Source organism: Maylandia zebra, linkage group LG23 (assembly GCF_041146795.1).
Source record: "Maylandia zebra isolate NMK-2024a linkage group LG23, Mzebra_GT3a, whole genome shotgun sequence".
In the NCBI taxonomy this organism is placed as follows: Eukaryota; Metazoa; Chordata; class Actinopteri; order Cichliformes; family Cichlidae; genus Maylandia; species Maylandia zebra.
This window is the reverse complement of record NC_135188.1, coordinates 7005593-7020882: the sequence shown is the minus strand read 5'-3', so window position 1 is coordinate 7020882 and position 15290 is coordinate 7005593. Positions and strand designations below refer to the sequence as shown.

General features: G+C 40.5%; 2 protein-coding genes across 2 annotated transcripts; both read right to left on the bottom strand.

Annotated features, from left to right (window-relative positions):
- Window positions 1-266: 266 nt before the first annotated feature.
- On the bottom strand, window positions 267-5190 carry LOC101478050 (cytochrome P450 2J6). Its single transcript, XM_004557254.3, has 9 exons — window positions 4964-5190; window positions 4486-4651; window positions 4228-4380; window positions 3995-4155; window positions 3733-3906; window positions 3497-3638; window positions 3201-3388; window positions 2477-2618; window positions 267-2401 (listed from the first exon to the last, which is right to left on the bottom strand). The coding sequence occupies exons 1-9, from the start codon at window positions 5159-5161 to the stop codon at window positions 2226-2228; spliced, it is 1500 nt and encodes a 499-aa protein (XP_004557311.2). The 5' UTR covers window positions 5162-5190; the 3' UTR covers window positions 267-2225.
- Window positions 5191-5761: 571 nt separating this feature from the next.
- Window positions 5762-12781, bottom strand: LOC101478324 (cytochrome P450 2J6). Its single transcript, XM_004557255.3, has 9 exons — window positions 12546-12781; window positions 11430-11595; window positions 11190-11342; window positions 10937-11097; window positions 10613-10789; window positions 10380-10518; window positions 6517-6704; window positions 6281-6422; window positions 5762-6174 (listed from the first exon to the last, which is right to left on the bottom strand). Exons 1-9 carry the CDS (start codon window positions 12729-12731, stop codon window positions 5999-6001), a joined length of 1488 nt encoding a protein of 495 aa, XP_004557312.3. The 5' UTR covers window positions 12732-12781; the 3' UTR covers window positions 5762-5998.
- Between the last annotated feature and the right edge of the window lie 2509 nt (window positions 12782-15290).

Sequence of the window (15290 nt, the reverse complement as noted above, 5' to 3'; positions counted from 1 at the left end):
TCACCTGTAGCTCAGACACACTCAGATAAAATGGTCCCAAATACTTACTGTTCAAGCCTGTTGTTTGTGAATTTATCACCTCAGTTTCTACTTTCAGGTCTTAGTGAACACTAGTCCAACCAAAGGCTGATATCAAAGAAATTGCAACAGTCTTCTTTGTTTGCTACACTTTGATAAATAGAGATTTCTTGGCAAGATTGTATAATTCAGCAAGCCTTGGCATAAACCTGGGAGTGTTCCGGTACATGTAGTTTGAGTCATTTTACTCTGTACTCAGTGGTCCCCAACCTTTTTTGCGCCACGGACTGGTTTATGCCCGACAATATTTTCACGGACCGGCCTTTAAGGTCCATCCATCCATTCGCTTATCCTTTTCAGGGTCGCGGGGGGCGCTGGAGCCTATCCCAGCTGTCATAGGGCGAGAGGCGGGGTACACCCTGGACAGGTCGCCAGTCTGTCGCAGGGCCAACACACAGGGACAGACAACCATCCGCACTCACACCTAGTGACAATTTGGATTATCCAATTAACCTATCCCCACAGGCTGCATGTCTTTGGACAGTGGGAGGAAGCCGGAGTACCTGGAGGGAACCCACGCAAACACGGGGAGAACATGCAAATTCCACACAGAAAGACCCCGGCCTGATGTTGGAATTGAACTCAGGACCTTCTTGCTGTGCGGCAACGGTGCTAACCACCGTGCCACCGTGTCGCGGATAAATACAACAAAATAAAACTAGTACCGGTACCAAAAAAAGATTTATTCATAACACACGTGAAAAGACCCAGAAAAACCGAGTTAACGATAAAAACGATAACAAAATAACGCTAAAAACCTATTAACCTATTAATGAAGTCCAGGGTGTTTGGATGGCACTTTAGAGTTAGTCTCTATTTTTGAGTTGGGTGTTGATATTACATAATGTGTGAGGGCACATCATGGTCAATGTCTGCAATCAAGAGACGACTTTGCATCACACTTATAATTTTCCGCTTTGGTTGCTAATTTTCCTATTCAGATCAGTTAAGAACTCTGTGAATAGAAATGCTTTTAGTTTGTTGCTCTATTTTTACTTTAGTTTTTTATGTACTATATTATACATTTTAAAACTTGAATGTTTGTAGTTTTTGAACTAGTTGGATAAGTACCGGAGCATTTTAATTGTGAATAATAAGTTTCAACTGATTGTTGAAACGACCTCCTCGGTTTTGGGGTAATAACTGTACATGTCTCTGAAATGTAGGCCTCGGATATTTTGAATAAACTGTAAAAACAAAATAAAAATCCAATTGGTGATGCAGAAGTTGCATTATTTAAATTTAGGAAGATAAATATTTTGATGACTTTGAACCTGTTTACCTTAAAGGAAATGTTGGTGCAATAACAATATAAATATCAACAATGATTGATAATTTTCACAAGCAAATTAAACAACCGAATGCAATTTAAAACTCACACTTAAGGGTCACGTAACACACAACTGTGTGTCTCATTTAAAGCTAATCTGCATATCAAATTCATCCTGACCTTTAATTATGTAAATAGAATTAGTCACCACAGCAAAACAACTGTAATTAAAAAAAACAGCAGTTGTAGTCTAGTATATCAGTTTGTTCGTAGCTTCCACACATCCAGCACTGACTAAAAAACATTTGGAAACAGTTATTGGCACTTTTGTGGAAAACATAAAAGGTATAGCAACAAGCAGCATAGTTGACTAATGTCTGCACACGTGCCATCTTATATAGCCTTACAAAATAATACTGTGGTTCAACTGGGCACGTGCATGTAGCTGTGTGTGTGTGTGTGTGTGTGTGTGCACACATTAGGGAGTATTCCAATGCTTAATAGCACTAGACGTCTGCTCAGCACATCATGGAAGCACTTCTAAACAGCCATGGCAACAATCAGAAAATGTTGCAGCAGATTTGAGCTACCCCCTACTGGACATATTCTCCTTTAAAGAAAAGTTTCAGTTTCAAAGTTAGCGCTGCCTCTTGCTTATTACATCACATTCGAGTCACAAAAATAGTGAAGATGCCAGCTTAAGGCTTTACAATGCACTTTGTTAACCAGTGTGAGGTCTATCTTTTATGTACAGTCTGTAGTCAAAACTCAGTATACGATAAATAATAATAATAATATAGAAAAAGGCATAGTCTCCATCTCACAGCAACACAACAATATTCATATTTGCTTTTTCTGTTGATTTGTTGGGGATGGTTCAGCGCGGCTTAGCGTACACCTTAAAAGGGTAGGGTGTGCGAGTGGCTCCGGTGACTCCTTCTGTACTCAGCTTGACTCCATCCAGAGTGGAAAAATTAAACTTCTGAAACAAACTGACAAAAAACAGGAAGAGTTCCATCCTTGCCAGCCCCTCACCGAGACACGCACGCCTTCCTGGGAAATGAAGGTGACTCTGGTTATCACCCCATCTAACCAATATCATAATTACAGTTTATATGTTAAAATTACCTGCAGAGAAAGGTAAAAATGCTCCCCTCCTCACAAACTTGCCCTCGCTATCTAGGAAATGTTCAGGATTAAAGGTGTCTGGAGTCTCCCATTTATTCTTATCAAACAGCACTGAAGTCAGGTTAGGCATCACAGAGGTCCCCTGCACATAGACGACAGCAGTCACATTCAAAGATGGTATTCAAAGTGCTGGTTTATACAGCTAGGCAATGTTTGTAAGAACAAATATAAGACAAAAAAAAGACCATTTTATCTTGAAAAAAGGACAAAGAACCCTGCCTAAAATCTCATGCAAGGGCTTGTTGACAGTAAACACTTGCTCATTGCTAACACTGTTAAGGGGGTTATAATCTGGGAAACGACACATACTGTTTTGTTAAGGTATAGGCTATATATTTAGCATGTATCATTATTAGCGACCTTGCTCTCTTTCAGAAAAAAATGTTTTCCCATTTTGGCATCTGCAATGCATTTGAAAGCAACATTCAGTTTTAAGTTGCAGTGTGGCTAGTGGAAAAATAGAAATCTCAGTCATTGTTTATTTTGGAAATAGAAAAGTATTTTTGTAAAAAGCGAAATTATTTTTGGCAAATGCAAACCTTGTTTTTGGTCCCCAACGTGATGGTTTACCTGGATGAAACCAACGCAAGAACTTGAACTAAGCAATTTTTAATCTTATGTAGGGGGCTTAAGCTGCTGTGTTCTATGAGCAGACCAGATGCACCTTGGGTATGAAGTAACCACCCAGGATTGTGTCCTTGGCGGCCATCCTGAGTCCATTGAGTGGAACGATGTTTCCCATCCTCTGGATCTCGTGGATGACAGCATCAGTGTAAGGCAGGTTGGGTTTGTCTGCCATGGTGGGCTGACGGGTCTGTCCGATCACTCTGTCTATCTCTTCCTGGACTTTACCTAGGAGTCAAATTATATTAACTTGTTAATTAGCAGGTATCTGTGTCATATAATTATTTTGATCTCTGACCTGGATGGTATTAAAAACTAGTTTTGTTCTGAACTTACACTGGATCTGAGGGTTCATGATGAGATAGATGAGTCCCCACTGCAAAGTCTTTGAAGTGGTTTCACTGCCAGCCAGGAACAAGTCCAGACAGCACAGAACCAGGTTTTCTTCCTCAAAGCCCAAATGACTGTTTCTGTTGTGCTAGCGAGCAAAGCAAGGTATCAAAAATACAAGTTAATGAACAGATTTTATTTATTACTGTTATTATTATTTTGGTTGAACGTAAACAGCATACTTTCTCCTTTATGAGGAAGCTGTCAATGTAATCTCTCGGGTTGTTGGGGTCCAGATCTAACTTATGTTTCTCGATCTCTTCCCTGATAGATGCCACCAAAGATTTGGAGCTGCTAAAGATGCAATTGTGAGGTCCCGGCAGGTGTTTCATCAGTCCTGGGAATGCATCATATAGCTGTTAGGGGAGGAAATTGAAAAAAATTATTCAGTGGTGGGTTACCTTTCAATATTTTCAGGAAGAAAAAAATCCCACTGTGTCTTACTAGAGCCCATATGGAACCTTCCAGATAGGCCATCTCAGTCAGATTGCTCAGCATGATCTGGAAGTTGTGGTCACTGTAGTCAAATCGTCTCCCAAACACTATCTTGCAGATGATGTTGGAGACAGCATTGTTTAAGAACGGCACTGGGTCGAATGGCTCACCTGAAGACAGGAAATGCGTTTAGTCACAGTACACTGTGTGTGTTTTGCTTTCACTCATTGCTGTCTCTTGACCTTTCTCCTTTTCCATCGCGTCCTTCAGATGTTGACTTTCATCACAAATACTCTGCTCTGTCGACTCCTTAGCTAAACCAAAGGTGCGTAAAGTAGTCATGGCAAAACGTCGCTGTCTCCTCCACACCTTCCCATTACTGAAGAAAAGACCCGCTGAAAGGAAAAGAAAGCAAAAATTACTGAGGTGTGGCTCAGAGGTTGACCTGACTGCTTTGTTGCTGAAGTATTGCATTTGTGTATTTTTTTTGTGTGATTCACCTGAGTTCCCTGAATAAATTCTGGTCACCATCGGGCTGTAAGGCCGGTCCACAAAGTTGTCCGCTTGTGTTACTAAAGCTTCCTTCACCATCTTCCACCCGGACACAAACACTGTTTTGTGTCTTCCCAGACGTATGCAGAACACATTCCCATAAAAATCAGCAAGCTGTGGATGCAGCGGCAGACAATAAGTGGCCTGTTGTCTAGCATGTGATTCTGATAAGATGCATAGCACAACCTGTTGTTAACACTATAACTTAGTATCTGCAAGGTATTTGGTATTATTTTATTATTTTTCCAGAGTGAAACATGAACATTTTCTTAACTTTATTATTAATGTTCTCTTTAAACTATTCAAGCAGTGATTCTACTTCAGATAAAAAAGTTTAACTAAAGAGCGTCAGTGTCAGTGGAAATCCTGAGGTTGCCCAAGTGGACTTTTAAGAAATGTGTAAATGCCACAATGATGTCAGCTTACCTTGGTTAGGTAAATATGAGGCTGTTTGGCATCAATGTTGAAGATGTTTCCTAAAATAGGTAGAGCTGGAGGGCCTGGAGGAAAGCCCGGTGGATCCTTATCCTTACGAAAATGAAAATATACCATAAGGAGGCCGGCAAAAATAATAAGCAGCTGCTCCTTTATATCAAGACAAAGAAACAAATCATGCAGCTGCATTGTGAAGCAGAGTAAAACTAAGTGATCAGGACCTCAGCTCCAGGATCCCTTCCTATTTAGAGATGGGCTGGTACACTGCTGACTCACAGCTTGGGTATATATAATGATCTGTGTGTGTGTGTGAAAGTTTGTCTGATACTGGGTCAGGCCTCAATTATTACAGATTCTACTAAAAAGTAGCACAAACATTTTTGTTTTATGTGAAATCTTTACATACATACGTGAACGGTTTTCAGTAAACTGATATAAGGGAGAAAAAAAACTTGAATAGTAACACAAATAGTTAAATGTACTGGTGCTTACATATTAAGTATAGCTGAGCATTTAAAGTGCTATCTACTACCAGCCTCATTCACAAAGCACTTTGATTATATACCTGAGCACTTTGTCTAGCATTCACGTGTATGCATACACACAACAATACTTTGACATGCAGACTAGAGGAGCACTGGCTTGTGAAAAAATCAAATGTTAAAATGGGAAAAGAAGCTAGTTGAATATGTAGTTGTGGCTTTGCATATACGGTTTCTTGTGTAACCAGTGAATTAAATCAGGTGTGCGACACAGATTGGCAAACAACTAGTTATGAATACATTTTATTACTAAAAGTGTACATTACAATTTGTCGTTATTGCAATTTAATGATGGAATATCCTTGAATTAAAACACAATATAGTGATTCGGATGCACATGTAAAGAAAATCAGGTAATCTTTGCAGGCAGCAGTGATACAGCAATGACATGAAGATATTAAAATTTAAAAAAAAATCCATCCTTCATTAAAATACTTTTTCTCAGTCTTGACTCTTAGTCGTTGGTTAAATGGCTCAGTGAGATTTATCGAGCCTTGGCGTGAACCTTGAAGGGTTCAGGCACACGTACAATTCCAGAAACTCCCTCTGTGCTCAGCTCCACTCCATCAGGAACAGAGAAAGTGAACTGCTGCAGCAAGCTGACAAAAAACAGGAACAGCTCCATCTTGGCGAGGCTTTCACCAAGACACACACGGTTCCCTGACAAATTTGCAAACACATACACGTGCAGGTTTACAACCTGTGGATGATGTTTTTTTTCTTGTTCAGGTTGTGCTAAAACAAAACACTCATTGTGGGGTTTTACCTGCAGAGAAAGGTAGGAATGCTTCTCTCTTCACAAACTTCCCATCAGCATCCAGGAAGTGTCCTGGGTTGAAGGTGTCTGGAGTCTCCCATTCAGTCTTGTCAAACAGCACAGAGGTGAGTACAGGCAACACACTGGTACCCTAGAAAAAAACCACAAGATAACAACAAGATACACTTTAACAACAACACCTGACAGAGCAAATATGTGAAGCTTAAAATGTATATTGCATGCACCTTGGGTATGTGGTAACCATCCAGGGTTGTATCCTTGGCAGCAACTCTGAGTCCATTGAGAGGAACAATATTTCCCATCCTCTGAATCTCGTGGATGACGGCATCGGTGTAGGGCAGATTTGGTCTGTCAGCCATGGAAGGCTGGCGGGTTTGTCCAATCACGTTATCTATCTCTGCCTGGACTTTCTCTGTGAAAGAGAATTAATAGAGTTCAGAAGAAGCCATATTTCAACACCTGTCTGTTACCATAGCACAATTATGAGTCTCAGTCTGTGCTTTTTTGGTCTGAGTAACTTACTCTTTGTTGTTATTCTTTATTTGTAATATCGTGGTTATTTTGTACACCTTTGTTTTTCTTGCTCATGATGTTTTCTTTTGCCACTAGAGAGCCACTTTACACACGGGACAAACTGTTGGTGGTGAGGACACTCATAATAATGAATGGAACACATTCTGTTCCTCAGAGACAAAGGGGGAGACAACAGGGCTGCTGAGCTGGAGCTAAGCAACCAAACACAAAGATATAAACTCTGCTCCAGCTGTAATCGCTGAGAGTGTGAGGTTCTTGGGCAATAAAAAAGGATGAGCTTAGTGCAGTGATTCAGAATTTAGTGCTATGTGCTTCATAAAAACTTGTCTGAAATGTCAATCAAGCCTTTTATTTGTCACATGCAATGTTTACACCTGCAGTGAAATTGGACCCCCCCCGACCATACATACAGTGGGGCAAAAAAGTATTTAGTCAGCCACCGATTGTGCAAGTTCCTCCACTTAAAATGATGACAGAGGTCAGTAATTTGCACCAGAGGTACACTTCAACTGTGAGAGACAGAATGTGAAAAAAAAAATCCATGAATCCACATGGTAGGATTTGTAAAGAATTTATTCGTAAATCAGGGTGGAAAATAAGTATTTGGTCAATAACAAAAATACAACTCAATACTTTGTAACATAACCTTTGTTGGCAATAACAGAGGTCAAACGTTTACTATAGGTCTTTACCAGGTTTGCACACACAGTAGCTGGTATTTTGGCCCATTCCTCCATGCAGATCTTCTCGAGAGCAGTGATGTTTTGGGGCTGTCGCCGAGCAACACGGACTTTCAACTCCCGCCACAGATTTTTTATGGGGTTGAGGTCTGGAGACTGGCTAGGCCACTCCAGGACTTTCAAATGCTTCTTACGGAGCCACTCCTTTGTTGCCCGGGCGGTGTGTTTTGGATCATTGTCATGTTGGAAGACCCAGCCTCGTTTCATCTTCAAAGTTCTCACTGATGGAAGGAGGTTTTGGCTCAAAATCTCACGATACATGGCCCCATTCATTCTGTCCTTAACACGGATCAGTCGTCCTGTCCCCTTGGCAGAAAAACAGCCCCATAGCATGATGTTTCCACCCCCATGCTTCACAGTAGGTATGGTGTTCTTGGGATGCAACTCAATATTCTTCTTCCTCCAAACACGACGAGTTGAGTTTATACCAAAAAGTTCTACTTTGGTTTCATCTGACCACATGACATTCTCCCAATCCTCTGCTGTATCATCCATGTGCTCTCTGGCAAACTTCAGACGGGCCTGGACATGCACTGGCTTCAGCAGTGGAACACGTCTGGCACTGCGGGATTTGATTCCTTGCCGTTGTAGTGTGCTACTGATGGTGACCTTTGTTACTTTGGTCCCAGCTCTCTGCAGGTCATTCACCAGGTCCCCCCGTGTGGTTCTGGGATCTTTGCTCACCGTTCTCATGATCATTTTGACCCCACGGGATGAGATCTTGCGTGGAGCCCCAGATCGAGGGAGATTATCAGTGGTCTTGTATGTCTTCCATTTTCTGATGATTGCTCCCACAGTTGATTTTTTCACACCAAGCTGCTTGCCTATTGTAGATTCACTCTTCCCAGTCTGGTGCAGGTCTACAATACTTTTCCTGGTGTCCTTCGAAAGCTCTTTGGTCTTGGCCATGGCGGAGTTTGGAGTCTGACTGTTTGAGGCTGTGGACAGGTGTCTTTTATACAGATGATGAGTTCAAACAGGTGCCATTCATACAGGTAACGAGTGGGGGACAGAAAAGCTTCTTACAGAAGACGTTACAGGTCTGTGAGAGCCAGAGATTTTCCTTGTTTGAGGTGACCAAATACTTATTTTCCACCCTGATTTACGAATAAATTCTTTACAAATCCTACCATGTGGATTCATGGATTTTTTTTTTTTTTCCACATTCTGTCTCTCACAGTTGAAGTGTACCTCTGGTGCAAATTACTGATGTCTGTCATCATTTTAAGTGGGGGAACTTGCACAATCGGTGGCTGACTAAATACTTTTTTGCCCCACTGTACATAGCAAAGATATGACGTGGGTAGACAGGTCGGAGACGGGTAGTAATATGGAAAAAACAATGGGCAAGTGGAGGAGGGGAAAAAAGAGACCTGTAGTCATGCTGGACTCCTTATGGGAGGTCAGCATGAGAACAGAAAACAAAATGTGTTATTAGTTGTTAGCGTTAGAAGTATTTTGTCCCATCTCTCTCTCCTCTGCCCAATAGATGGCTGCCCCTCTCCAATTCTGGTTCTTCCCGTTAACAGTGCTTATTCATAAGGGGTCATCTGATTATTGGGGTTTTCTCTCTATTATTGTTTGTCCTTTTTTTTTTTTTTTTTCCGAAAATAAAGCACCATGAGGATACTGAGATTATGATTATTGAACTTAAATGAACCTCGTGCATAGATTAAAAAGGAGTGATAATTGTTTAATCATTTAACTCTATTTAACTTTGCCTGCTAGTACATGCTTCACATCACTTCCAGTTTTTACATTGTCCAAATCAATACTGACATCATTATTCAAGTTCAATCATATTCTCGCTGCCTTCATTGAGCCAATCATCATCCACTCTGTGTGCTTTAAAGCTCTGTACTCTTCTGTTATTCTCCCTTTCAGACTCCACACCTCCACCTGACCTGAGTCACTCTGAGGTAGACTCTGTCCTAACTCCTATCAAAACCAGGATTCTGTTCTGCCTGCCATGATGGGTCATCTGAGTTCAATCACCAAATATAAAATGATTAATTTCTCTGTCTCAATAAATCAAGTCCAGTACTCTCCTTAATGAACTCACACCTTCCTGGTTGACAGTACAACAGCCCCTGCAGAACATTTTGGGTACAATCTGAGTGACAAGAAGAACGGTGAAGTAAATGCACTGTTGGTGAACAAAAAGTGGTGCAATCGTCAGCATGTTTGTGTGAAGAACTGTTTCTTTGGTCCACATATTGAATTGAAAGCTGCTGGATTGCATCCATACTAGTTCCTGTTATTGTTGTTACTGTTCACATTTACAATCATCTGATCCATTGTGGCATGACTCACGTCACGGCTAATCCAGTATTTTAGTGTGTTTATGATTTTTTCTGAAGACAGTTCTTGATCTGCTGTGTGCAAATGCTGCTAATGCATGCAGGGCCATTGCATTTCCCATCCTTATCAGATGAGATCAGAATTTGGTCCTATTGATACTGATGTAGGTGCCTCTTTTAAACAACATCCTGTACACACTACAAGTTGCTAGAAGATGGATAGTTGAACCTATGGAGATGTTGCAGAGCTACTTGGAGCCTGCAGACTAAAACCACATGGAGAGGACATTAACAGTACAAGGTGAACTGTGTTTTTCATTGTGAACAGTTACTCCTGGGAGCAATACACATTTCTGCACTCAATTTGAACTTGTCCGGTTGTTTGTATTAAACACCTGTAAAATGAACAGTGGCTTGTTTTGGCTGATGTTAGGATTTGTCAAAAGTAAATAATCTCACATTTGGTCTTTTGGCTATTTTAAAGCTCCATATAAGGGCTTATAAGCCACCCACCCTGGACATCAGGATGTCTGATCAAGAAAACCAGAGCCCACAGCAAAGTAGTGGCAGTTGTTTCTGTTCCAGCCAGGAAAAGATCAGCAGAGCACAAAACCAGGTTGGTCTCAGTGAAGCCCAGGTCAGATTCATTGAGCTGCACAGAGATATTGAAAAGTCACATTTGTCAATTAATATTAGAAAATGGTTCAGTTTTACAGTTCAGTTTGTGCAATGCAGTGTCCACATACATTCTCCATCTTGATAAGGAAAGCATCGATGTAGTCTCCGGGATTGTTGGGGTCCAGGTCCTCCTTGTGGCTCTTTATCTCCTGAGCGATGAAATCTTTGACTATGTCGAAATAGCTGAACATTTTGTTATGAGGACCTGGCAAACGCTTCATCACTCCAGGGAATGATTCATAGAGCTTGTTAATAACAAATGATAAGAGACAGTTTTATTCAAAGCATTAAAGCAACGGCCTAGTATTTACAGAGGGGAAATCTGTCAGAGAAAAAGCACAGCATGCATGCTTTTGTCATACTCTGGAAGAAGTAAATTGTTTTTGACTTACCTGACCCCATATGGAGCCCTCCAACTGAAGACTCTCAGACAGATACTTCAGCATGAGCTGGAAGTTGTGGTCACTGTAATCATATCTTTTCCCCATCACCAGCTGGCAAACTATATTAGACACAGCATTGTTGAAGAGACCTGCTGCACTGAAAAGTTTACCTGAAGAAGAAGAAGAAGAGACAATTGTTACAGGTAACTTTTTGCTCCCTTGTGCAGGATTGTGAGCTTATGTTCCACTTAATGTAAAGCACCTTTCTCCTGCTCTATCTCCTCCTGCAGGTATCGGATCTCCTCACAGATACACTGTTCCATGCGTTTTTTCCCCAGGCCGAAGTCTCGTAATGCAGACAAAGCAAAGCGTCTCTGTGCCTTCCATTTCCCACCGTTGCTCTTGAACAGACCCTCTAAATACAAACATGCAGATTTGGGAGTTAATAACTGGGAAACAATTCCTGCACTGAATGAGAGGAAATAGAGAATAATTTCTTAACCTGTGGGTCCCGAGTAAAACCTGTCAGCCAGGGCACTGTATGGTCGATCCACAAAGTTGTCAGCTTGCGTCACCAGAGCCTCTTTTACCATCTTATATCCAGAGATCATTACCATTTTATTGCTGCCGAAGCAGAAACTGAACACGTTCCCATAGACTTCAGCCAGCTACAAAAAACACAACAAACACAAAGGATGAAATAAATATGTTTGGTTTTATATGTGTAAACTGCTCTGCTCAGAAGCCAGAAATCCACACTCACAGTTTGACTAACAAATGTAAATATTCAAAATCCAAATCAAATCACATCAACTTTTGTTTTCTCATTGTTAAGAGTGATAAACAAAAAATACATTTTCGTCTTCAAAAAAGGAGGAGAACCTTCTTGGATGGGCTGTACCACACAGCAACATTAATAAAGATTTTTAAAAAGTTTTTCTAAAGTGCATGAACGTAGACCACAAGCGGTGTGCATGGTGTTGTGGGATTTCTCTTTAGCGTATTGTCCTTTATTGTATTGTCTTGATGAAAGGCCTTCATGTTACTTAGTTTAGTATGTCTGGTTCACACCTCATTCACGCTGGGAAACAGACGGTGAGAAACTGGTGAATGCCTCCCAGGAGACGGAAGCTCACACAGGAAGACTTGACCCCAGAGTGGGGGAGATTCACACAGGTGATAGAGAGTTTTTCTGTTTAGAGCCAAGGTGTGAACTGCAACTGTAAAAGCCTTTTGCTCTGTGACTGTGTTTAAAAGGGACCTGAACTGTTCATTGTCAGAGACGACTTTCAGTGCCCCCTGACTGATGTCTCTCCTCATGCATGGGAAATAAAGTGTTGGGTTTTAACTGCTCATCGTGTCTGCAGGCTTTGTTAATAAATTTCCACAACAATGGACTTGTTTCTGAAGTATTCTCTCCTCCCTGTGTTTAAGTAGAAATAAGAATTATTTGTGAGTGTAACATGAACATCTCAGTTTCTGTCTTGAAAGTAGAGCATGTAGACACACCAGCACACAACAATATGTCCAAATAAACAAAGCAGTACTATAAACACTCAATGACACTCAATACTTAGAATCCACTTAACATAATACAAGTATGACTTGACAAGTTTACCTTGGTAAAATAAATATGTGGGTGTTTCTTGTCCACAATCTGGAAATTCCCAATAAAGGGTAAAGCAAATGGTCCTGGTGGAAAATTCCTTGGATTCCTGTTTTTGAGGTGGTATGTGATCAGAAGGAAGAAAAAAATAGAGATTAAAACCCCCTCGGTGCTCAGCAAAAAGCTGGAAAACCACATAGTTAAAGAGAGAGACAGCAGCAGCAGCAGCTGAAAGTCTGTAATCTGTCTTTTCCAGGCACAAGGCAGTGGTTTTGTAAGCCTGTCACGCTTGGGGGGGGGGGGGGGGGGGGGGGTTGTTAGCCAGAAGCTCAATTACCTGAGTCTAAAGGTGATGGTGATACAGCGCTTTCACAACGGCCTGTGTTTAAAGAGCACTGCATTCCCTTGTGTCTGCATGATGAAATCTATTCAGAGTCAATGAATGAACCTTTCATCTCATAGAATAGAACAGAATAGAATATCCCCTTATTGTCGTTGTACATGTAACGCACTGATGAAAAAACATAATCTAAGAGATTGATTCTGCAGTTTCATCTATCTATCTATCTATCTATCTATCTATCTATCTATCTATCTATCTATCTATCTATCTATCTATCTATCTATCTATCTATCTATCTATCTATCTATCTATCTATCTATCTATCTATCTATCTATCTATCTATCTATTGTTGGGAAATCAGTTTTACCCCGGTTCCTTTCATTCCTGGGGCCTCCAGAGATGCACCGGACTCAGTAGTCATTTTCACAAAAACTTTATTCATCTCTCTCTCTCTCTCTCTCTCTCTCTCCCTCTCTCTCTCTCTCTCTCTCTCTCTCTCTCTCTCTCTCTCTCTCTCTCTATATATATATATATATATATATATATATATATATATATATATATATATATAAAAGAATTTATTTAACTTTGTAAATTTGTAAATTGAAACTGTCAGTTATATGAATGAACACTTTTGCATAATCAGATGTGTTTCATAAGGTGTCTTTATTGTAAAGCTAAGAAGTTTTCAGTGTGGAATATGTATGTGGTCTGATTAAATTTGGTCTATTATGTACAGTTGTGTAATTATGCAGAGTTGTCATAGGACAAGAGATGTACCATACCTCTCACAGAGAGCTGTGTTCCAGCAACTCTGCAACCCTGAAATGGATAGGAAGAAGAAAATGGACTGATGGAATAATAAGCTGGACTGCCTTTCCCCCCTGATTCTGTATTATTTAGGCCTCCATGGTCTCCCAGGAAAACAGCTCAGTTGTAACAGTCAGGTTTCACAGTTGTAGAAGCATGAGGGAACCTTTCCCCCCTGTTCTTTAAAGGTTAGTGAATGGTAAAAACAAGCAAACAAGCAAACAATAAAACAAAAAGTGACATTCTGTGAGTATTGCACTCGGATGTATGAATGTCTGTGACAAAGGGGAGGGGACAGCCGATGATCTTCTGCGCTGTGTTGACCACTCTCTGGAGCCTCTTCCGCTCAGCCTGGGTGCAGTGCTTCCCTTAGGTAGTATCATTTAAAAGGCACAGCATACATTTTCATTGTGATGTCGATGACACCCAGCTTTATTTGTCAATAAAGCCAATTGACACACATCAATTATTTAAATTGTAGAAATGTCTGAAAGGCATAAAGACCTGGATAATTTCCCGCTTTTAAATTCAGATACAACTGAAGTTATTCTACTCGGCTCAAAAGATATGGTATCTAGCCAGATGCTTACTCTAGATCGCATTAGCTTGGCTTCCAGTAACACTGTGAGGAATCTTGGAGTCGTTTTTGACCAGAATATGTTCTTCAGTGGTGACATTAAACCAATATGTAAGACTTTTCTCACAATTGCAAGAAAAATTTAATTCTCTTAAATCAGAAACATCCTTTCTCAGAGTGATGCTGAAAAACTAGTTCATGCACTTATTACTTCTAGGCTGGACTTGTGATTCATTATTGATGTGTGGTCCTAAAAACTCCTAGAAAGCCCTTCAGTTAAATTGATTTTAAAATCCTTCTCATCACATATAAGGGCCCATCGTATCTTAAAGACCTCATAGTTCAATATCACTCCAGTAGAGCACTTTGCTTTCAGACTGCTGGCTTACTTGTGGTTCCTAGGGTATTTAAAAGTAGAATAAGAGGCAGAGCCTTCAGTTTTCAGGCCCCTGTTCTGTGGAACCAACACACAGTTTGGATTTGGGAGGCAGGTATCCTTTCTTTCGAGTTTAAATTTAAAACTTGAGGTGACTGTTGTCTGATTTGGCGCAGTATAAATAAAATTAAATGTAACTGAATTGAACTGTTAAGGGAGGAAATAAGGAAGTTGTTTTGCTGGTTTAACTCACAATATTCTCTATAAGAACGCACTTTCACTGGAACAATAACCACTGATCTGCATCAGTCATCTGAATCACACTGTGTCTCAGTAATTTAATTAAATGTGTACAAAAACTCTTACTTGTGGCTTTATGCTTGAATGTGGTCATACAAAATAGTTTTATTTGCATCTTACTAGAACCCATATGGACCATCCTAGAGTCATCTGAGTCAGATTCCTCATAATGATCAATGTATGTGTATCTGTGTATGACTTCCATGGCATATACTCTTTCCTTTTGGCCTCTTACCCAGACCAGAGGTATGTGATGTTGCCATGGCAAAATGTTGCTGTCTCCTACACACCTTCCCACTGCTGAAGAAAAGACCCACTGAAAGAAAAAGAAAGCAAACATTACCCAGGTG